Source organism: Neolamprologus multifasciatus, chromosome 2, assembly GCF_963576455.1.
Source record: "Neolamprologus multifasciatus chromosome 2, fNeoMul1.2, whole genome shotgun sequence".
NCBI classification, from domain to species: Eukaryota; Metazoa; Chordata; class Actinopteri; order Cichliformes; family Cichlidae; genus Neolamprologus; species Neolamprologus multifasciatus.
Genome location: NC_140440.1, coordinates 25,669,936 through 25,693,538, shown reverse-complemented (window position 1 = coordinate 25,693,538; position 23,603 = coordinate 25,669,936). Strand labels below are relative to the sequence as shown.

General features: G+C 39.6%; 4 protein-coding genes across 6 annotated transcripts; 2 read left to right on the top strand and 2 right to left on the bottom strand.

The window, feature by feature from the left end:
• The first annotated feature begins 57 nt into the window (after positions 1-57).
• On the top strand, positions 58-4,372 carry nudcd2 (NudC domain containing 2). The gene is made up of 5 exons (XM_085171574.1): positions 58-160; positions 240-521; positions 970-1,018; positions 1,303-1,454; positions 3,595-4,372. The coding sequence occupies exons 2-5, from the start codon at positions 333-335 to the stop codon at positions 3,676-3,678; spliced, it is 474 nt and encodes a 157-aa protein (XP_085027700.1). The 5' UTR covers positions 58-160; positions 240-332; the 3' UTR covers positions 3,679-4,372.
• On the bottom strand, positions 3,953-7,969 carry ccng1 (cyclin G1). Its single transcript, XM_085171558.1, has 6 exons — positions 7,779-7,969; positions 6,626-6,889; positions 6,285-6,538; positions 5,881-5,959; positions 5,539-5,649; positions 3,953-5,103 (listed from the first exon to the last, which is right to left on the bottom strand). The coding sequence occupies exons 2-6, from the start codon at positions 6,887-6,889 to the stop codon at positions 4,912-4,914; spliced, it is 900 nt and encodes a 299-aa protein (XP_085027684.1). The 5' UTR covers positions 7,779-7,969; the 3' UTR covers positions 3,953-4,911.
• On the bottom strand, positions 7,810-23,334 carry LOC146524474 (septin-8-A-like). Of its 3 annotated transcripts, none has more exons than XM_085171499.1 (10): positions 23,226-23,334; positions 15,739-15,853; positions 15,414-15,609; positions 14,765-14,951; positions 14,528-14,689; positions 14,115-14,211; positions 13,794-13,962; positions 13,246-13,378; positions 12,957-13,147; positions 7,810-10,153 (listed from the first exon to the last, which is right to left on the bottom strand). In XM_085171499.1, exons 1-10 carry the CDS (start codon positions 23,262-23,264, stop codon positions 10,150-10,152), a joined length of 1,293 nt encoding a protein of 430 aa, XP_085027625.1. In that variant the 5' UTR covers positions 23,265-23,334; the 3' UTR covers positions 7,810-10,149. The 3 variants fall into 3 exon arrangements, with proteins under 3 accessions (XP_085027625.1, XP_085027608.1, XP_085027617.1); XM_085171482.1 differs by having other exon boundaries at positions 7,810-9,300; XM_085171491.1 differs by lacking the exon at positions 23,226-23,334 and adding an exon at positions 17,514-17,669 and having other exon boundaries at positions 7,810-9,300.
• Positions 18,677-23,234, top strand: sowahab (sosondowah ankyrin repeat domain family member Ab). Its single transcript, XM_085171470.1, has one exon. It carries the CDS (start codon positions 18,766-18,768, stop codon positions 20,137-20,139), a length of 1,374 nt encoding a protein of 457 aa, XP_085027596.1. The 5' UTR covers positions 18,677-18,765; the 3' UTR covers positions 20,140-23,234.
• Positions 23,335-23,603: the final 269 nt, after the last annotated feature.

Genomic DNA, 23,603 nt, shown 5'->3' with positions numbered 1-23,603 from the left:
GTGTGTCTCATGGGAGCAAGGTTTTCTAATTACTGGTTCATCCTATCGGGCAGTAGATGGCGCTGCAGCTTCCGTGATTTTCACAACCGGAAATGACACCGAGACTGAGAAGAAGAAGAAGAAATTTGGAGCTTGTGAGGGGAAAACACCACAGGGAGAGGTAAAATACACCAACTTAAAAACAGTCCTTTAAAGTAAAAAAAAAAACATATAGGTAACTGTAACAGTTAACCGCACAGCAAGCCCCCAGCGTATCTTCGACCTGCTCGGTTTCACGCTGGAAGCTGGTCAGCGGAGGTTAGCCGACCCGTGAGCCGGCGTGCAGCCGTAGCATGTCGGTACACTTCGAGGAGAGGAGCGGTGTCGTCCCCTGCAAGACGCCATGGGGCTCCTGGTACCAGACCATGGAGGAGGTCTTCATTGAAGTCAACGTGCCTCACGGAACCACTGCTAAAGAGGTCAAGTGTCACCTGGGGTCCAGAGACATCGAGCTGTTGGTCAAGGGAAAGGAAATATTCAAGGTAGGGCACCAAAGTGACTCCCAGGTCCCGAGATGAACCTGCATGCTGTGATCTTTATTTGCAGAAAGTAAGATAATGCGATTCCTGGTGTATCCTCCAGCTCCACCCCACTCTCACCCTCTCTTACCCAGTGACTGAACTAACCAGTAAACACAATCCAGCCTTGTAAGACCATTCATGTAGCCCCTTTCCGTCATACTTATCACAGTTGGACCTAAAAGTCAACGTCACAGTTAATCAGCAATGTCGCCTATTTTGATACCGTACAATGAAATCAGTCGGGCTGTTGTGTGTACGCAAAGCGTATATAACTGTAACGCAGCTAGACCTGTCGGGTCATCATGTGCAGGTCTTTCAACTCTTCCAAGAACAGGTCCAGGTGTGCTGATATGAATAAAACGGATATTCTTATTTATATAAAATATTATTTATTTTTTATTTTTGCCAGGGAAAGTTATTTGGAACAACTGTATCAGATGAGGCCACATGGACACTAGGTAAGTGACAAGCTCACAGAAATATTAAGGGAATTAATAACTATCCTTATAACTCTAATGATTGCTGTTGACTGGCTGTGTTAAGACTTGTGATATTCATCCATTCATGTCTTTATGTTACTTATGTTAAGTTACTGGGGGCTTTATGTTCACCCTTTGTATTATTTCATTGTTGAATTAGAAATGGTCAAATAGAAAGGAGACATTCTCCAAAACTACCTACTAATTAGAGTTTAATGAGAGCCAGCTTGATGCATTGTTTGCTTTGCTGATCATTTCCTCAGAGGATAAATGTCTTATCCGGATCATTCTGATGAAGACCAACAGAGAAGCAGGGAACTGCTGGTCCTCGCTGCTGGAGGGGGAGTATTGTGCGAATGCTTGGGTCCAAGACCAGATGCAGAGAAAACTCACTCTGGAGAGGTTTCAGCGAGAGGTGAGTTTGATTCGCTGACCTCTGTAGCACCGTCAACTCTACTGTACATCCTAATGACTGTTGTATATTGCACGCATGTAATCCTAATACGTTTCTTCTACTGCACAGGTGCGACTTTTTCAGCCAGGTTAGGACCACCTTCTAAAAAGGAAACTTTTAAAGGCTTTACATACACTTACTGGTCACTTCATTAGGTACACATCTTACAACTGCCTGGGTTTGGAGCCCATTTTGCCTTCAGGGCTGCTTTAATTCTTAATGGCACAGATTCAATAAGGTGCTGGAAATATTCCTCCGAGATTTTGTTCTATGTTGACATAATAGCATCACACAGTCGCTGCAGATTTGTCATCATTCATGATGTGAATCTCCAGTTCTGCCACATCCCAGAGGTACTCTAATGGATTGAGATCTGGTGACCGTGGAGGCCATTTGAGACCACTGTCATGTTCAAGACACCACTTTGAGATGATTTGAGATTTGTGACATGGTGTGTTATCTTAATGGAAACAGCCATGAGAAGATGGGTACGCTGTGGTCATGACGGGATTGACATGGTCAGCAAAAATACTCAGGTTTTGGTCTGTGGGCTCATTAGTACCAGTTGAGCATAATTTAAACACCACAGCCTATCTCCAGTATCATTAGACCATCACCACCACCGGCAGTCTGAACTTTTGATACAGGGCCACGTGGATCCATCCAAATGTTGCAGCAGAGATTGAGACTATTGTCCAATTTGAGCCCGCTTGAATTGTAGAATCAGTTTCCTGTTCTTAGCTGACAGGATGGGTCTTCTGCTGTTGTAGTTTATCTGCTTTGAGTTTCAGCATGTTGTGTTTCCAGAGAAACTATTTTCTACATCTTGGTTGTAACAAGTAGTTACTGAGTTATTGAAGCTCCTGCTACCTGCAGCTTGAAGCAGTCAGGGCACTCTCCTCTGACCTCCACTATCAACAATATATTTTTTCTTACAGAGCTGCCAATAACTGGATATTTTCTCTTTAACAAACCATTCTCCATAAACCCCAAAGGTGGGTCTGTGGGGAAATTGCAGTGAGATGAGCAGTTTCTGAAATATTAATAATCCAAAAAAGTTACTTAAATTACCTTTATTCCTCGGTCTGATGCTCAGTTTGAACTTTAGCACATCATCTTGACCATGTGTGTATGGCTAACTGTATTAAGTTGCTGCCATGTGATTGGCTGATTAGATATGCACATTAACGAGCAGTTGGACAGGTGTATGTTTTGGATTGTTGAAATATAGACAGCTGACTAATGTTTTCATTTCCAATCCATTAATAATAACTCAGTCCCCAGGTTGTGATAAATCTGTTTTCTTATAAATGAGGCAAATCCATAAATAATGAAGGGAAATAATCAAGGGAACTCTGTGATGGTCATTTCTGGGTAGGCTAAGGAGGAAAAAAAATAACCATGCCACCTTAATTCTCAGAAATGCAGCTGACATGCTCTTTGAGTTGTAGGATTAGCAGTAACACTTCAGCTTGAAGGAAAGATTGGAAAATGTCTTCCTCATTACGATAGAGATTTCTGATGTAATGTGCAACATTGCTAACTTGCAATTATGTAGCAGGGTGTTGAGTCACTGACTTTTAACATATTACATTTTTTGCGTAATGAAACCTGTAAGGGGTTCTGAAAGTCTGGCTGTCAGAGCTCATTCCTGAGAATGTTTTAAAGGTGATGATCTGTTAAGTTAAGGAAGGCATTGCTTTCAACCTCAAAGCCCTTTATCAAGCAATCCATTCATCAGTTCATCTTCTTAACTATTTATCCAAATCAGGATGAGCTGAAGTCTCTCTGCTGATATTGTGTGAGAGGCTGACAGGTCACCAGTCTGTTGCAGGGCTAACGGTGAGACTACAAACCATTTGTGTGCACACCTGTGGCTAATTTACTATCACTAACTAGCCTAATAAGTGTGTCTTTAGACTTTATTAAACACTCATTGCAGTGTTACTGCTGTGATTCTGGAAATTGTTGAGATGAGCTCTCAGTGATGAGTTTGTCTTCTTACATCTGTTTCTTAAACTCAGATACATCTATCCTCAGCAAATCTTAATTACAGATTAACAATCAGCAGTATGTCTTACTTTTTTTTTTTCTTTGTTAGAATCCTGGATTTGACTTCAGCGGTGCAGAGATCTCTGGGAATTTTGCCGGTGGCGGTCCAGACTTTTCCAGCTTACAGAAGTGACCCTTACCATGATGCTAGTACATGCTTGAGGAGTTACCTCTGCCCATCATGCACAATATGCAGAACAACAGTGGATTCATTCAGTCTACTGTGACAAGAATTTGCCTTGAGACGAACTAAAAAGCCTGGCTGTCACATCATTGGTCTCGTCCTCAAAGGACTGATTTTGTGCAAACCAGATGTGGGGAGTGGGAAGGCTCTACAAAGGAAGTTGATAACTCTCGTTATGAGAATTTTCTGACATGTTTTAATAAAAACAAAGTGCACTCAGCAATAGCTTTTCAATAAAGTTTTATTGAAAGGTACAAATACATAGGTTAATCAGATGGCGTATTCAGTCATTTTGAATTTGAGACCACATTTTATTTTGTCACTAAAATCAAACTAAACAGGGAAACTGGCACAGAAAATGCGATATAAATTTCAACCTGAATTTCCACTGCAATGACCTTTTTTGGGGTTTTCTGAGTGCTCTCTAAAAAACTAACAACTTAACTCAGTATATTTGTGGTGCTTCACACGGTGTCCACAAATTAAGAGTTGGTGAAAACAACTCATCTGTAACCGTTGGTAACGTTTCATCTCAAACACTGATGAGCTGTAGATAACAGGATCATCACTAGCTTCATTTCCCTGGTACAAACCAGAGCTCCCTCGCCACATCAAAATAAAATGTTTTCTTTAACAAAAAAAATCACCTTGGGTAGGAGTGTGCATTCAGGACAGCTTAGCAACCTAGGGTGGGAGTGAAGGACTTTGGGCCCGATCTTTTGGTTCCATTTTTTGCTGTTCACAAAATCCCTCTCCCTCCTCTTCCACATGGTGGACTGAGGACCTAGGTGGTTCTATACTTATTAGCTTAAAACCAGCAACCCGTTCCAGGGAAACACCAAACACCGTGGTACGGATTTAAACAAGAACATACTAGACACCTGTGCAAACGGCTCAACCAAGAAAGTAAAACTTCAGCCTTTCTGAGGAAGAATTACTCCTTGTCATAGGGATAGAAAAATGTGTGTCTGATCAACATATGATTACAAACTTAAGGGATAAAAAAAGCATTTCCTTAAAGACATCCATCATCACAGATGAAGGTCTCTAAGGAAAATAAAGCTGGAGCTGTAAGTGGGTGACCATACTGCATGTTACATCCAGTCAGAGGACAAAGATGTAACAGTGGTAATGCTGTAATTTTTCTTTCCATGTAAAGTCACCCACTTGGACACCCAGGTTTTAACAAGCTGATTCAGGTATGGTGGGAAGGTGAGTGATCTTGTAATAGCTGTGCTTCAGCTGACGTGCAGTTCTTCCCGAAATAGTCCAGCGAAGTCTCTGGACGTTTGGCCTGCAGCACTTAGTGGTGGCGTACTCAGCCAAGCATTTTCCAACTAGCTCCCGCATGCAAACCAGATCCCCGTCTTTGATCTGCAGGAAAGAGGAATGAGGCGTCACATCTTTCTCTGCTTAACACTTTGCAAGAAGCATTAAAATTCATTAAGCTACACTGCATGGATCATCACCACCTTATATTAACTGTTAGACAAAAACACCAATATGCAATAATGTTAAAAATGAGCCATTTTGGTTTGAGTTGAGCAAAAGGCTCATTTTGATAGTTTTTCCTACTCTTTGACCTGTATATTGATAAGACGGACCTACTCCTAATAAGGCACACGGGTGTAGCCATGAGCACACAAGTCCCACTGACTTGTTGTTTAAACCTTCTGCCTGCTAGGGGCAACCAATCAGAAGAACGTTGGCATAAAGGGCTTGTGTCTTCTGAGGCCCAGTTTAAAATAAGGATTAGTTTCAACTGCTCGTATATATTCTTTAAAGCAAAAGGCTCAGAGCTGGACTTACATTTAGCTGCTGCTGCAGATTGCTCAAGGCCTCAGATATTTTGTCAAGGTGCTCTGGGTCATGTTCATCATGGGCCTCAAAACACAGGAGAGCCAGGGCAAGCAGAGATGGCTGCACAGAAACACAAACACAGTCTCTTGTTAAAAAAAAAAAAAAAAAAAAGTAGAAACTATGACAACATTTAAAAGTAAATCGACGCAGATGACCTACATTATACCTGAAATACAACAACAAACGAGAAGTGTACAAGACAAAAGCAGTCTGATTTTTAATGAAAAGCACAGAAAAGCATTGAAATAAGTCATTATTTTCAATGTGGAGAGAGTAGTTGTTTTGGCTTACCTTTATTTTGGAGAAGACAAATGAGCAGTGACAGGCTTTCAGCTGCGCCTCCAGTCTCTCAAGGCTCAGGATCTTCATGCTAAAGGGAAAAAATGCTTTTAGTGTCAAAGCAAACTGAATGTGAAGTACAGCTTACATAAATAGTGATAAAAAAGCCAACCAAAAGGATTTTAAAAGGTAACGTTTGAAAAGGGGGGACTTGCATATTTGTTTTCTAACACCCTGTCACATGTCTAAAAGTCTACACGATTTCAAACAGGACTGTGCCTGTTGGCTAAAAAAATATATTTTTGGTTAGTGTTAGCTTTCAAACCAAATATGAGAAGACACATTTTAGTAGAGTAAATATAATCTCGTTGAGTCATAGCTCAGCCCTGCAGGTTGGTGTGACCGTCTGTCCTTACCTCTCAGCGTCGAGCTGCTCCAGGACGTGGCTGTGAAAGACGCGGAGAAAGCGCAGGGCCGTGGGGGCCTTCACCTTCCAGTAGAGCTTCTCCATGATGATCTTCTCCATCCTCATCATGTCAGACACTGTAAAGCGATTCTGACTGATGCGAATCAGGTCATTGGCCAGAGGCACGTTCTTCTCTTCTTCTGTGGACTTCACAGCGATGTAAAAGCAGCACAGACCGACACAAGAAAGGTGCTTTGGCTGAATCTGTAGGAGATGGGGAAATGGATATTGGAGAACGGAACAACTGCTAAGATTTTAAGAAAGTAAGCAAAATGTACTGCATTTACAAACCTTCATGACAGACAGAAATCGGTCCAGCAAACTGACAGCCAGCGAGAAGCTCTCTGAACTGAAACCGAAGAACCTGGTCAGCGAAAGCAGGTCCTTCACCTCCAGCTCCCTGAGTCGGGAAGTCATTCTGAGGCCATTGTCCTGGGCGCTTTCAATGAACCTCAAGCCACTCAGCTTTGGTTGGTATCGGCCCTCCAGATCAATCAGGGCCTTCAGCTGGGCTGCAAAGGGCTGTGCCACAGGGCCTGTTACTGTGTCAATCATCTGCACAGACATGAAAATAAAACTTAGTGATACAGTAAAAAACAAACAAAATATACACTGGGATTAACTGTGTGACCATAAAATGTGCATAAAGTATTAACATAACTCTGATAAACATCTTAGTCTCTTTAAGAAGACAAGGCTCTGTCTGCCACGTAATTAAAATATTAGACTGGTGTATTTAAAGGACATCTAGTCCGAAACAAAAATGGTTAAACAAATACAGTGAGCGTAGTTTACTAACAAGATCCTGCAACAAGCCTTCCGCTAACACATGCCCGTCACTGAACTGGACTAAACTGGACTGGACAGGAGCATTGACTGTATATAAACAGGAGGCGAAATGAGACGAATACAGAACAGGGATATGCTTAAAGAAAGTTTCTCCGTTTTTAGTTAAAGCGACATTTCTGCTACTAAAAGTGTGTAAAACACGAGTTCCACAGCTCTAGTGCTAGTTTGTGAGTCCACAATACATGTAGCCGTATCACATCAGCAGGCCTTGTGTATGTCAGGGCAAAGACCGGCGTCATGTCGAGACATGTCCCTGCCATACACACCAAAGGAGAGCTAACGCAAAGCATGGCACAGCAAACCAAAGTGACAGTACACAGTTTAAACAGTAAAGATAAGAGTGAAACAACAACATAAGTCTGTAAGTACTATGCAAGTTAAACTCCATGCTTTATTATAGAAACCAGAAAATGACAAACTACTCTTTGTTGTTGACGTAAACTGTTTAGCAATCAAAGCTAACGCTAGCTAAAAACCCATTTCTAAAACTAGTAGCATTTTTTTTTTGGCTGATAGCAACACATCATTTACTGTTTAGAGCCACGAACACCACTAGATAAATCATATATCATATAAGGAAAATGGCTTTACTTACCTTAAACAGTTACGTTGCTTTTTATATTTAAAAAAAAAGAGCAGGTGAAAAAAATCCACGCGCTTCAAATAAGCGGGTGAATGGAGAAATAAAACACACAAAAGTGTAAGTATGAACTTTCACTAAAGAAAGTTTTAAGCATAGGTTAGTTTCTGCCTATGCACACCCCCTACCCTTGGCGTAAGGCGACGGGGAAAAGGACAGTTAAGGCGTTAAAACAGGCATAAAACCAAGCCCATGACCAACCATGCCGATTTTCTATTGGTCCTCAACAAGTGACGTTAACAGCTCTACATTTTAATTGGATATTTAACTAGCTAGTCACCTACAAGGTCCACCCCATTCATGCATTAGGGCCAATCGCACGTCAGAAGGTGGGATACGACCCAAAATTGCGTAATAAAGTTGCCTCCTTTGGTATATAAATTATATTGGATTATTTTTTTTAAATTCATTAATAAATAAATACAGATATACAAATTATATCAACATTTACACAGTAATGTCTTTAGTGGGTAGTAAAATATATTACATTTTTAAAAGGGTGTCGAAATCATAGAAAACTATTAAAAAAAAAAAAAGACACACGCACACAACTTTCCTCTCAAATTCATGTTTTTAAGTGTTTCCATGGTCCAGATGTTAGTTTAAGGAACACACACACAAAAAAACAACCATACTATGTTGAGGGCCACTGGCAAGTTTCTGGAACAATCTGGAAGGAACCTGCATTTTCCATCACTCCTTTGGTCTTTTCTGTCTAAAAATCAAAGTAAATATAGAGAGTACACAGTTTATTTTTCAATAAAGTAACTCTTTATTACATTAGGATTTAAAAATCTGCCAAGCAGGTCTACACAGACCCAGTATATAGATCTTATGACATAAAGAGGTCTAATCCTGAATTTATATCTAATCCTGAATTTATATACAGTTTAAAATATCTCTCTCTTTCATATATATCTATATATAGATATATATATAGATATATATCTATATATATATCAAACACAACAAAGACTTGACAAGTTAGTAGTACAGGGTACCATTTATAATTGGATATAAATAAGGAAAGCATATTTACTACAACTGTTTTAAAGTGCTTCTAAATCATAATGATTCACAATCAGTACCTTTAACAGCAATAATCATGTCAGTTTATAGTATATATTTCACAGTGTAACTTGTCATTTATCAGAAACAACAAGCATAACATAACAGACGAAAGTAGCACATTTAGTACAAAAAAATTGGAAATTTTGGTATTGGAGATATTTTAATACTTGCAGTTTAGGAGCCATGCAGAGACCATGCTACAGATCGCTGTTTAAAAAGAACATTGTTTAGTAGACATGGAAGACTTTGACTCACTTCAAGTGACAGTTCAGCAAAACTTTTATTTTAACAATGTAAAAATAATAAACTTGAGTTGTTAGTCTGTGATCTTTAGACGTGGTAGAAAGTCTTCTAATTCAAATTCCTTCCTGAGGTTAGGGAGCACGCAGATGGGAGACTAAAGAAGCTATGAGAGGAAAGAAAAACCACATCATCATTTATCCAAACAAGCATCAGTCAGTAAAGGTCATGTGACAAATTCAACAACACTGCACATGCTGATTAAAAATAAATCATGTTGCTGGGTTTCCTGCTGCTGCCACTGATTGATATAAAAATAAAACAAGCAACACTGTTAAATAAATCAAAATCATCAGATGTGTTTTGGGTATGGCACGACACAACAGCTACAATATGAAATGCTTTGAGTCAACCAAAGGGCTCATGCGATGGAAGTCCCAAAGCACTGAGGCATTCCGATGGAAATGGGTTCAGGTGACACACAAACTGATGCTCTATTCTGTTTCCCATCATCTCTCTTTATTTAAATGTAAATGAAGACAAAGAAATTGTGTTCATTTTCAGATTCACTCTCAGTAAATTTAATCATGTTCTTCATAACGCTGCACAGAACACTGCTTAGGCAATTGAAAGATATCACCTGAGAAAAACAACAATTAAAAAAGATCAGTATATTCATATACGTTACAAAGCATCTTGTGAATAAATGTATTCATATATACGTAAAAAGATTATTCAATATTCATTTTTTAATATAAAGTTCTGTTAGTGTCTCATTGAGAACCAGAGACTTAAATTTACAACTGAAGATGAACATACATTCTTGTCAAGAACATAAAACTACACAAGTTACATGTTATGAAAAACGTCCATTCATTTATTATTATGTGTTTAGCACAATCAGCATATGAAACTTAAATACACTGAACAAGGCTCCCTTTCTCATCCGTAAGATCGTTTTTCCCATGCTGATGGCACAAACATTCCTGGTTTCCACTGATGTTTGATCCATAAATCAACTGAAAGGGGAAAAGAAATATGACAAAATATGGCAAAAGAAAAAAAAAGGATGAAGGATCTGAAATATGGCAGGAATCAAAAGTAAATAGTGAATGAATTGGAACGCAAGAGTGTTTGTGTTGAAATATGCTGGCAGCTCAACTCCCATTACTGACAGTTTAACATTTAAATCACATTTACTAACAAATATCCCAGAGATACATTTAGCTGTGTGACAAGTCTGAGGTTTCTACTGTCTCTGAGCTCAAGTCCAACAGGAAAACACTGACAGCTTAACTCTTTATACACCAACAATGGCTATACACACTCACCAGCCACATTATTAGGTACACCTGTTCAGCTGCTCATTATTGCAAAATAACCCAAAATTGGACAATAGGAAATGGAAAATGTTGCCTGGTGTGATGAATCTTGATTTGTGCTGCAAAATTTGGATGGCATAATCAGAATGAAGGCTGCTGGTGGTGTGGGGGATATTTTCTTACCACAATTTAGGACTCTTCTTATCTAGGCATTATTTAAACACCACAGCCTAACTGAATATGGTTGCTGACCATGACTATCTCTGTATGACGAGAGTACCCATCATCTGATGGCTCTTTTTAGCAGGATAACTGATTTCTTGAACATGACAATGAGTTAGTAAGTACAAAACCCCAGTACAATACCCTTGTACTATGGCCTCCATAGTCACCAGGTCTCAATCCAATAGAGCACAATGGGGATGTAGTGGAATGGGAAATCCACATTGTGGATGTATACAGTGGCCCCTCATTTATCGCAGGAGTTACGTTCTAAAAATAACCTGCGATAGGTGAAATCCGTGAAGTAGCCAACTTTATTATTTACAAATATTATAGATGTTTTAAGGCTGTAAAACACCTCACTACTCACTTTATTCACTTCTCTGAGACAGGCATGAACATTTTCACACTTTCCTCTCTTGTTTAAACATTCTCACAGTTCAAACCTTTGTAGAAAAATAAGTCCAGTATTATAGAATGAAACCAAAGATCAAACCCTAATTTCAGGTCCAGAACAGAACAGAATAGAGCAGCTGTGAGAGAATTTAACAGAATCAATTCAATTCAGTGTAATTCAATCATATGGAAGTGGAGGAAGCAAGAAGAATGAGTTGAGTAAAGTTTGACTTATCTGACTGTTTTGTTTTGCTTAATGCGCCTTATAATCCGAAAAATACAGTAACTTCTACCTTCCTTTAGCATGTCCAGAAGTGCAACTTTTTGTGCGATGGTTAGCATCTTCCTCTGCCTTTTGGGTGCTACCGCAGGTGCCTTTGACAGTGCAAAACGTTTTGTCGACATTGTTGTGTTTGTTGGGGAGAAAACTTCCAAACATACAGTACAGCACAGTCACGCTGCTAACGATCGAAGATTTATGTAAATTTGACAAGCTAAACGCATTCTGTAGTGTACAGGAGACACGACACGGAAGAGATTGATTGACAATAATCTACAGCCAATCAGGACACAGAACTCAATGTGCTGTAAAAAATTTAAATTAAAATATAAAAAAAAGCATGCAAAATTGCACGGAAAAAAAAATCTGCGAAACAGCGAGGCCGTGAAAGGTGAACCGCGTTATAGCGAGGGACCACTGTAGCTGACAAATCTGCGGGAGCTGGGTGACGCTAGTATGTCAATATGGACCTGAGGAACCTCTGAGGAATGTTTCTAACACCTTGTTGAATCTGTACCATGACAAATTAAGATGGTTTTTTGAAGTAAAAAGGGAGATCAAGCTGGTACTAGCAATGTGTACCTAATGAAGTGCTCAGTGAGTGTATTTAAAAAAACAACAACAACCAGACTTTTTGGTTAGACAGTGACTTTAAATACTCTCCACTTGCAATCTTACCTTAAAGCTTCAACTCACTCTTGTCTACAGTAAGATTTTTACAAACATTTCCTCATCTTTCATATGACAAATTTAAAGGATTATTTTATAAATCCCTTTGTGTATATGCTTAGTGTACAAAGCTGTTAATTTTGAAATGCATAAAAATGCATTTATTGCTTTTTCAAAACAGTGTTATAAGAATAGCAGGAAAAATTATTAAAACATTAAAATACCTGAAATCTCTTCATCCACCTCACATGTAATTATACTGGCTAAACGCCTCATAAAATCTTACTGTCTGGAATACTGAAGCCCTTACCATTAATAGTAAATGTTTCCAAGAAACTCTGCTCACTCAGTTCTTTTCATTTTTCTATTTTACTCACTATTAAGACAGCTTCGGTGTGCTGTGTTTTACAAGGCTGATGCCAGGATCAAGCTGCATTTAAAGCATACGCAACATCATGATTACAGCTCTTTGCGGGATGTATGAGTATCATCTGTGCTCTGCATGGCGTGAGCATCGGTGAGACCAGTCCAATGTAAACAGAACTGTCCCTGCCCGAGATACAGTCTGGCAGGTCAGCCTGCAGAGACATAAGCATCAGGCTGTGTCATCCAAGCTGTGACCCTTCCTACAGTGTCTGGGCACACAGTGTCAGTCTGAATCTGTCCCCGTATCCTTTTCTGAGCCAACATGGCCTCCGGGAAGATAACACTATTTCGTTAATCACGTTCTACTGCTCCCCCCTTTCCAAAAAACACCACAAAGACTGACCTCCATGATATGGAAGGTCAGTGAATATAATGTAGATTGACAATGGTTATCCATAAATAGCTTGATCTCATGGTATTACTCATTGACTGTATTAACAGTTCTGCTGACAATCAGTGTGTGAATGAAGCAACCAGCACAAGGTAAATGCAAACACATTAACTTACTTCTTCTTGTCTTTGTCCTTTTTGAATGGCTGCTGTGAGCAACCTTGGAGTGCCTGTCCCATCAGTGTCTCTGCTGCAACCTTCCTCCTATTGAAGGCATTCATCTCCTCTTCCAGCTCTCGTCTTTTCTCCTCCAGATTCTTCTTTTCTTCTTGGTGCATACGCTTGAGCTGCTCAAACCTCTCATGAAGCTACGGGTGATGATAATGTATATACAGAGCAATGTCATACAAGCCAAATATCAGATATGATCACACAGGAGTTCTTTTATGACTTTGTTAATCCTCACCTCTTTTTCTTTCTCTTTCAGCTCAGCTTCTGTCTCCTTCACTTTGTTGACAAACATCTGTCTCATTTCTTCTTCTTTGCGCTGCAGCTCCACAAGAAATTCCTTCCTCTTGGCTTCGTACGTCTGCTGCAGGCTGGAGATCAGGGTAAAGTCAATAATATGCTCACTTTACTGCCCTATAACTTCACACTTCGTTGAGCCATAAAATCTGTAGAGCAAACGCTGTAATGTTAACTACAGCTAACAGAACTCATCCAGAAAAATGCTCTGCAATAGTAATAAATAATAATAAACAAGCAATATTTTAACTCAACATTCAAAATTATAAAACATTTTAACTGTGATACAGAGGGATTAATAGTTTTCAAGTCACATTTTTATCTAAATCTCCTTAAAACATTGACTTTAATGTGCTGTTTATGAATAATCCAAGTTATTTGCACATTTTTAACCTCATAAGAAAGCTAGAGTTCTGTTTTGGGGTTTTTTTTTTTTTGATAAAGTAAATTGCCCAGATGCATTTGCATCACTCCTTTCCCTAATTTCACCTGAACGACTGGCTGTCAGTGCCTGTGTCCTTGAAGCCCATCTCTTCCAGCTTGCAGCGACGGTACAGCTCATAGTGACGAGCGTGCGTTTGCTCCCGGAGATCCTCCATGTTCACACGCAGCACCATCTCCCTCAGCTTCACAAAATCACAATGCTTTTCGTTTTCCACTGAAAAGAAAAACTGGTCTTTTAATTGCTCATAAAATCCATCATGTTTATACCTAAAATAAATAAATAAATAAAAAATCTGGAGTTGAGCAGCAGGCATCTGACTAAACAGCTTCCTCATGATGACTGCCAAACCATTTCAGCAAACTCACCCTCCACAGATCCCCAGGGGTACAGCCTTCCTTTCACCATCTTATTTCCTACTTTCACGTCGTCTACGCTTCCAACCACAGCAAACGGCAGAAGAGTCTGTGACAAAGAGTACTGATAATCTTAGAATATGGAGCTATTAATAATGCTGTGTCATATCCAGGATCCTAATATGCCATTATGCATTATATAACGTTTCTAAAAATACTGTTTCCTCACCAATGAACATCTATTTTCAAATGGCATGACAAAGTTGATTATCCTTACATGTGATTATCAGCATAATATTAGTTAGCTTAAAGAAGAGAGAGCAAGCATGCAGATTAACTGATGACTACAAATAAGCATTAAAAAAGCATTAGGTACCAAATCCACGGTGCACATGTTTTTATGTTTATCTGTTTTTAGGACTCACATTCATGGAGGAGTTGATCTCTGCAACAGCCTCATCCTCTGTGGGAAACTGATATATCTGGACTCCATTGCTGACCAGCTCACTCATAACCTTGATCTTTAACTTTTCTAGCTCATTCCTGGACACAGTGTCTGCCTTTGCAATCACGGGGATGATGTTCACCTGAAGATAACCAGAAGATAAGTCACGGACTCAGTAATAACTGCTGAAATACACAGAGCTTGGTTCTCCTTTCACCTTGCTGTCCAGTTTCTTCATCGTGACGAGATCGAGGGACTTCAGAGAATGTCCGTTGGGGGCGATGAAATACAGGCAGATGTGGATCCTCGTGTCGTGGTAGTTAAACAGGGAGCGCTTTATTTTTAGCTCCTCTTCAAGAAACTTCTCAAACTGGGCATCGATATACTCAAGAATGGGTTTGTAGCTGCAGTAAAAAAACACATTACATGCATGAACATTCAACTTCATGTTGTTCAACAGACATATCGGTAACCATGGTAAAAACTCTGTACACAGCCAAGCGTGTTAGATGCGTACACTTCCTGCTGATGGAGCACTAAAACAGCTATTGAAACCACATTTGCTCTATCAGTCACTCCCCCGTTCCCTTTCTTCTTCTCCAATTTAAATGCCAGCAGCGGGGCAGAGCTGGCTCTCGATTTTACAATCGGAAATTGTGTCAGCATAAGAGAAAAATGGCAAAGTGATTCAGGGTTGGCACTGATCTATCAGGTTTATAGTGTAACCTCTGTGAATTTTCAAAGGTTTTCTTTGATTTCTAAACTGTTTCTTCCTCTTTAAAAAAAAAGAAAAGAAAAAAAAGCTCAGTCTGGATAGCAGTCATTTTAACTAAAAGTCCATGATCACATCCATCAGCAACCTGTACCTCTGTTCTTTGTTGATCTGGTCTCCAAACCCTACAGTGTGTACAACAGTCAGCTTGAGGTTGACATTGCTCTCCCGCAGTTCATACGTGTGCGGGCGCAGCTCCACCATTTGCCCATAGTGGCTGGCTTCCTCATTTTCAAATGTTGTATTGAAAAGAGTGTTCATCAACGTGGACTTGCCGATCCCGGTCTCACCTTAAAAACAGACAGAAAAACAAAGAGCGAAAATTACGGATGAAGCAGAATGAGTGCATGTGAATTTCAAATTAACTCTTGTTATGGTTACAGGACTAAGTTTGAAGCTCCTCCTGGGTTCAGACATACCCACACAGAGGATGTTGAAGCAGAATCCCTGTGCAGATACTTTGCTGACCAGCTGATCTGGAAGGCTGTCAAACCCCACATGACCACTGAGCTCCAGAGTTCGCTTCTCTTCATTCTGAGAAATTACAATGAAAACAAAACCATATTCATCCTATGCTAGTAAATATCCAACAAAATAAAACAGTGACTGGAATGGTGAGCTTAAAAGGTCCATCTGTCACATCCCATCCACACACACTCTGCTCTTAGGCTTAAAAGCATCTTTTGCAAATGAGGTCATCTCTCTCTCTCCCTCTCTCCCTCTTCCAATTAACACACTGAACAGTCCCATCTATAAAAAGGAACTATCCAAATAGTGAACCAAATTCCAGTTAGCACTGATGTCACATTAAATGTATCATGTGCTTCGTGTGTTATGAAATGGAGTAGATTAGAGTGTTTTTTCATGATTTCATTGGCTTCAAGTGTAATTCAGTATTCATAGTAAAAATGAATTAATTACACATAAAAAAACAACATACACAAGCTGCTCTGTATATACCAAACTCCCTGGGACTGTTTTGCAGCATACTTTAGACGTTATAGCAGCTAAACTTTGGTACAGCCTCCCTCAGCCCTCAGGTACAAAAATAAAGATATTATTATTATTGAACATTTAAATCATCAACAAATATTTGTTTCTATGAATTATTTTTAAAACTGGCGCTTATAAGTAACTTATATCAGTGAACCTAATATATGTAGCCATTGACTCAAGCTGATAAACTCACTCAGAATTCCCAGCTTGAGCTTTGGGTATTGCGAGTTTGTATATCGTAGCCCAAACTATACGCAGTAGGATGAATGATGCTACGGCCTGGTAAGTTGGCAGTGAGAGACTGTTCCTCCAATACCAGATTCACCCTGGGAGCCTGGCATCTTGCAAAAAGGCTCAACATGAGCACCAGGATGTGTTCAACACAACAATCCTCTGCTTCTCCCTCACATCTCTCTCTCTCATACACACACACCCACCCACACAAAGAGCTCTTTATGTGGATGTTATTTCACAGGATGGGAGGATATCCAAGCTGCTGGCTGCCCTGGTACCCCCCTCGCTCCCCTCCACAAACACAAACACTACATTAACTTGAACTCTTCCATCCTTTACAAAGTAGACAGGAAACTAAATTCCAGGTATGTGAGGTGAGCCATGATAGGATTTAATTAACGCATGTCATTACCCTGAATTACATGTCTGGCAAAAACATGTTGACATGTTTTTGCTGAGCAATATGATGCTGACGGTTGATGAGCTGGTAGCTACCACTTACTACTACTTATGTTTATCCTCTTAACTCAGTCTCTCAGTCATTGCTGGCCTGGTCTTCAACCACATGCTCCTTTCGTGCTGTTAATTCAGCACCAGTGCACACCTGTCAGAGGTGCTGACACGGTGAACAGGAAAGTACTGACACACAGCAGGGCGCCGTGCTGTTTCGTACGAGACAGCGCGCCTGGATGCTGAAGTGCGCGCTTTCCGCACGTCTCCGAGGACCAGCTCCTCAAAACGGAGCGACGAAGCATTTCTCCGCTGAATCAACCATCTTCATCGCGATTCATTACACATAACGAGCTTTCCTCATCACCGCAGCCCTCCTGCTGCAATCCCCGCACACATCACCTTGCTCTTATTTACACACAAATGTAAGAAACCGTTTGCTAGCTCAATGCTTCTCTTCTAAAAACCGCTCGTCACCGCTGCAGGCCCGCAGACAGCCCACCGTCGTACTTACCGCAAAAGCATCCACCTCGCTGGCCGCCATCGTCACAAGTGGCTGTGTGCAGGAATTATGAGTGTTCAGCACGACCTGCACTCCATCCACATCACACACAGACTCACACTGCTCTCAATATGGCTACTTGAAGGCAACACCCCCTCGGTGCTGGAGGATGATATTACAGCAGCTCGAAATATACTAAACTACACCGAGATAGTTGCTTTTGATGAGATTTTACGCGAAATTACGATAATAACGGCTTTGACTGGGTTTGCACGGAAAACCTCAACAACCTGGTTCACAATGGGAGCACTTTTTAACTATTATTTGTAATTATTTTCAATAGAAATGAAAATTGTACAATTTATTTATTAGAGGGAGTTTTTTCTGCCGCTTTCCAATATTCATCCAGTTTTCTGACTTGAAAACCTGTACCACGTAATTGTCGAGGTTTATATATTTACACAAAGTGACACTAAATAGTAATATCTGGCCCAGAAAGTGTTTTTATATACGAAGATATAACTGTATTGCGATTATGAAATTTCTGTGGGGTTACAGCAGAGTACAGAGCCTATAAAGAAAATGAACGACACAGTAGGACCGTGGAAATATTTATGCATTTAATACCTGTTCACGTTACTTTTTCTATTTAACGCTACTTAAATATTTATTTGATAACCATGGTTGAAAATGTAATTTTGCAGAGAAAATATATGATTAAAGGAAAAACTAACCGTGTAAAAAATGCAAAATAGTTTAAATAGGCGTCCGTGACCAGCTACAACATGCAGACAGCTTTTAATATGTTTATTTCCAGTTCTCGTGTATTTATCAATTTCGTTTTTCAATGTAATTTAATTTATAAGCTCTCAATGATGACATATTTGAGAAATTGAATATATCTGTGGTATGTAAGTGTAACCTCGTATATATATACACGCACACATATACATACAAACACATCTTAAATTAAGCTAAACTCATGTACTCATGTACTACGTAAATAAATACTACGCTGATAAAGACAAAATACAGAAGATTTAAGCTTTTATATGAAACCACTGATCACGGGAAGGTCAGCCCTGCACACAGTCTTTTTAACTGGGAGGGCCGCAATAACATACGGGTGGATTTATTTGGAGAGGCGCCGGAAGCAGCAGGTTGGTGCAGGACAGCAGAGAGGGGAGCAGGCAGTGCGGGATTATCCTTTGGGCTCTACAATCATCCGCTATATCTTTTCATATTTTTGCGCCGCCGGGACAACATGGATCTGACCCAAGAGTCCATTTTGTCCTTTTTACTAGAGCATGGAGGCAAAGTAAAGAACTCGGAGCTGCTAAACTATTTCAGACGAAGCATCAACTGCAGCGATCCCGCGGAAAAGCAGCACAATAGGGAGCTTTTCAAGAAGCTGGTGAACAGCGTCGCTGTGGTCAAACAGATCGACGAGGTGAAGTTTGTGGTCGTGAAGAAAAGGTACCAGGACTTTATTAAAGAGGCGGCACAGGATGTGTCGCTGAAACTGCAGATGGATGAGAGCTTCTCCAGCCAAAACACGAGTTTTTCCTGCACATCTCCAGACCGAGCCGAGCCAGCCAGGACTGACTCAGATATAGAAAACAATAACGTAGGCGACGCCTCAAACTTTAATCCCAGTTCTAACACCGATGTAAAACACATGTCCCTGTGGGAAATGCCGAAAAAGAGTGTGTTATCTGGAAACGTGAGTATCGAGGATACGACCACTGTTAAGATCCTGAATATCTCCGGAGATCAGGCGAGCAGAGCGGGGAAATCTGGAGCTGTGTTCGCTGTCATAGCTGTGAAATCTCCAGGGAGAGACTGTGCAGCAGCAGCACTGGACGGATCACACTCCCGAGTGCATCAGCAGATAACTTTAGACAAACCAATTAATTCGAGTGCTAAAGTTTCTACACGACCAGCACCAACTTCAAACGCAAACTTTTCCGCTTGCAAGGGTATATCCAGAGAAATCCAAAGTAAGATGGTCACACACACAGATGACACACACCCACGAGTTTTACCAGAGGTGAGGCCGCCAAACAAGTCCACAAGACAAGCAGATGATGCCAAGTACTCAGAGTCTGTGCCTTTGGAGCGACTGGCTCATGAGTGGTTGGTGAAGTGTGCAGCTGGGATGTGGGGACATATATATGCTTTGCTGCTGCAGGACACTGGCTTAGCCCAGAGGAAAGACTTCATGTCAGGGTTCACAGCACTTCACTGGGCTGCTAAGGACGGCAGAAGCGAAATGATACGCAAACTCATGGACATCCCCAAGAATTGTGGCATCCATGTAAACGTCAACACCAAAGCACATGGAGGCTACACGCCTTTGCACATCGCTGCCATACATGGGCACACTGAGGTCATAGTTCTGCTTGTGCAAAGATACAGAGCCAATGTAAACGAAAGAGACAATGATGGCAAAAAGGCCTTTTACTACCTGGGCAAAGGTGCTCCGGCTGAGGTCAGAGCACTTCTGGGTATGAAGCAGAATTTGAAAGCAGAAGATATAGAGAAGTACAGAGAGCAGACGAAAGGCTTCAACACAATCAGTAAACTGTTTCAGCCTCATGGGAAGAAACAAAAGACTAAGTTTGCTCATGACTGGTAAGAAGTATCACAAAACAAGCTGTGACATGAACTATTAAACCTGAAGGAGATAACACTGTTTATACTTTACACCTTATTAAGGCTTTACATATCTTATAGTCTTTCACTGAATTACAGAGGAGAACTTACTGTATTTTGTATGGCATTGTACAGTGTGTTTAAAAAAAAATAAATTATTAATGGTATTTATAATGATCATTGTTTATCTTAAATTTCATGTAAACTGATGTGTTATTTTTCTCACTGATTAACACCACAATGTGTATAGCCATGCATATTTTCATTACCTACTGTGTTGTAAATATTTACAGGTCACTTCTCGATTCCTGACTTTTCAAAGTATGAGGAAATACAAAAATAGATTGTACCTCCTTACTTCTTGGGAAATAGTAACTTTCAACTCATCAACCTGTAATATATTGGTCTAGTATGCTCATTGCTTTTGTGGGCTGCTGATCACATTTACAATCACTTTTATCATCCACATGAAATCAGTTAGCTTTGTCAAAGGAAAAGGGAACATTCAGAATAGCGGAAGAAACAAATAAAGTTAGGTTTTAACATATTCAACATCTCAGTGTTAGTACATGCAAAGAGAGTGGAATAAAAGCAAAGCAAAGCAGGAAAGAAACTAGTTGGGGTAGTGCAGTGTTTGCATTATACACTTTTTGTCAACAGTTTGTACTGTATGAGGAGGACACTGTTCTGTGGGATAAGCAGTATCAGCCACAGCTCTAAAACATACTGCAATAAATACATAGCAGTTTCCCCATCTTTAAATAAATACATAAGATTAAACTGTATTCAAAAGTTAATGAGCAAAGGAACACTAACTATTGCAGTGACTTTATTAACATTTAATTAAATTGAATTTAATACCTTCAACACAATGAAGTGGAAAAAGCCTTTGCAATATTTTATCAGATCCATAAATAACTAAACCTAAACTTATTAAAACATATTTCCTTGTTTAGACATGACGGACTAAACATAAGTCTTTTTTTCAAGACCAGCTATGCATCAAAACATCATTTTGGGATTAAATAACCTCATTTGTTACTTAGCTGACCCAGTCTGAAAACAAGTTTGGGTCTAAAAGGCACTTGGACAATAAAGCCGTATTCAGAGCAATGTCCTTTGTGTTGTTATTTAGGAAAAGAAGCTGCTTACATAAAGACAAAGGACAGCTCCACTCATAGAAACTGTGTCATGTGATTATAAAAGGAAATCTCCCACAGAAAGGTTTCCTATGTCCCATGATCCAAGCAAAACTTCTAAACATCAAAGTTTTTCTAGGGTAACTAGATTAGATCCTGTTAATAAAAATGTTTTGTTTTTATATACTTTATATACTAACTGCACTTGCTGTAGATAAACAGATTTTATTTGCTTCAGTACTTGTAGTAAACTGGGGCAAAGTTATAACCAAAGCTCTGAAATGGTCCCTTGAGTTCATAGTTACACTCCAGAGAACACCAGTACAAAAAGCTGTAGTGTGGTGCCATAATTATATGATGTGCCACAAGCGTGGTGTTTGAGAACAAAGTTAGGGATCACAGTTTTTACAATAAACAGAAATCTGTGGGAACACTATAAAAACCAGTGGCTGCAATGTGCCAATCAAGGACAAAACAATTTGTGAGTGGAGACTGTGATATTCTGGACTGATAGTGATACTAACGTTTAAAATAACAATATACCCAATGAAGATATTTAATCACAAATTTAAAATCACCAACTCCATACACAAAGACTCTGGAACTTGAACCAGACACCATGAATTAACCATGCTAACCGTTGCACCACCATACCACCCCTATAATTTTATCCATCCATACATTTTCACTGCTATTTTTTCCAGTTTACCTATTGCAGGATCAACAACTAGAGCAAGTTAATCATTCACAATCACGTTTATACCGACAGCCAGTTTTTTTGGATTAAGTTATTGGGCTGTGGAGGAAGCTGGAGTACTAGGAGAGAACATGCAATCCCTACATTTAAAGGTACAGTGTGTAAAATCCCACCGCTAGATGTCAGTAGATTGCAGTCAATTGAGTTCTGATTTCTTACCCCTCCTAATTCTAATGTATAATCCTAGCTACAGTGTACGGCAGCCAAGAGAGTGCAAAACATTACATTCAGACTGCTCTATAACAGCCATAGCCAGCTGCTTTGCATTTCTGTACAAAAACATTTTTCTACACACTATATTTTAACATTTTTGAATAATATCACCCCTTATCAATAAATCAGGAATAGAAAAAAAAATGCAGCATTTTACATTTTTACCCCTAAGTCCACTCAAAATGCTCTGGCTGACGTTCATCTGTAGCCGTTTACGTTAGCAATATGCTGGGTGCATACATCTATTTACTCTGGAGGAGGCTTTGTGAAAGGAGTCCGAAATGAGTCAAAGAGCCAGTAAAACTCACTTCTGTTAGATGACACTGATATTGAGGATATTCTGAACTTCTCTGCTGCTAAGCACTTCTATATCTGCCAGTGTATCTAACATCGTTGGACTCTGATGCTTAGTGAATAAACTCTCATGCAAAATGAAAATGTAACCAAACTGTTTTTCAGAGGCAAGGTGTGATTTTCAGGACGCTCGAGCCTAACATAAGCTGGCATAATGTTAGCTAATACCAGCTATTGTTGATGTTTAGATCCCAAAGATAATGGAAATAACAATACAAATTAGTCATCTGGCACAGTATGTCAGGTCCAATGGTGAGAAGCTGTTCAGTAAACATAAACCCACACTTCTAGTGATGACATGACAAAACATACTGTCACATTTGACGAGCTTTTCCCAGAGAGCTGATGGAGGAAATAAACAGTTACTGTCAAAAACTATACACATTTGTCTGGGACATGGTCCAGATTGGTTATTTCAAACTCACCACATAAATCTGTTGGAAGCCTTTTCAAGATGTCCAAATAAAATGGTGTAAAAAGAAATAAAGGAAAAAATGTACTAGGAAGCTGGCAAAAAGTAAATTTTATTTGTATGGCTTGTTCTTTATAGCATAATACTGTACTGTTCTCAAACTTGTTTAATTATTAAGTTGAGTTATCTCTTACCGTGTTAATGGGAACCAATGGTTCCTGCTGGGATCCCATTTCCCTGAAACATACAGAATACCCTTACTAACACGTTCGTCTTTGCAATTAAGTTTAAAATAGCAGTTAAGTTTAACTGCTTAAGCTTGCTAGCTTACGCCTAGCAGACAGCATACGCTTATATAAAACGGTCGGTTGATACTTCCAATAAATAACCAGCCAACTATATATTTCTTGACAATTTTTTGCTTTAGGTTAGGTTTGCTTTAGGTTTTTCGCTTAAAATTAAAACACAAGAATAAGAGAGGCGCCGGAAGTTTGGAGGAACCTATATATATATATATATATATATATATATATATATATATATATATATATATATATATATATATATATATA

Bases quoted from the DNA above. Each gene is read 5' to 3' on its own strand.
- ccng1 (XM_085171558.1), bottom strand. From the start codon at position 6,889: ATGATTGACACAGTAACAGGCCCTGTGGCACAGCCCTTTGCAGCCCAG. The intron at 5,650-5,880 runs GTAAGCCAAAAC...GTTTCTGTGCAG, and splicing joins TTGTCTTCTCCAAAATAAAG to CCATCTCTGCTTGCCCTGGC. The intron at 5,104-5,538 runs GTAAGTCCAGCT...TCTTTCCTGCAG, and splicing joins ATCTGCAGCAGCAGCTAAAT to ATCAAAGACGGGGATCTGGT.
- nudcd2 (XM_085171574.1), top strand. From the start codon at position 333: ATGTCGGTACACTTCGAGGAGAGGAGCGGTGTCGTCCCCTGCAAGACG. The intron at 522-969 runs GTAGGGCACCAA...TATTTTTGCCAG, and splicing joins AGGGAAAGGAAATATTCAAG to GGAAAGTTATTTGGAACAAC. The intron at 1,455-3,594 runs GTGAGTTTGATT...TTTCTTTGTTAG, and splicing joins TGGAGAGGTTTCAGCGAGAG to AATCCTGGATTTGACTTCAG.
- sowahab (XM_085171470.1), top strand. From the start codon at position 18,766: ATGGATCTGACCCAAGAGTCCATTTTGTCCTTTTTACTAGAGCATGGA.
- LOC146524474 (XM_085171482.1), bottom strand. From the start codon at position 23,264: ATGGGATCCCAGCAGGAACCATTGGTTCCCATTAACACG. The intron at 14,690-14,764 runs GTGAAAGGAGAA...GGTTATCTTCAG, and splicing joins TGAAGAAACTGGACAGCAAG to GTGAACATCATCCCCGTGAT. The intron at 13,148-13,245 runs GTGAGGATTAAC...CATCACCCGTAG, and splicing joins TGAAAGAGAAAGAAAAAGAG to CTTCATGAGAGGTTTGAGCA.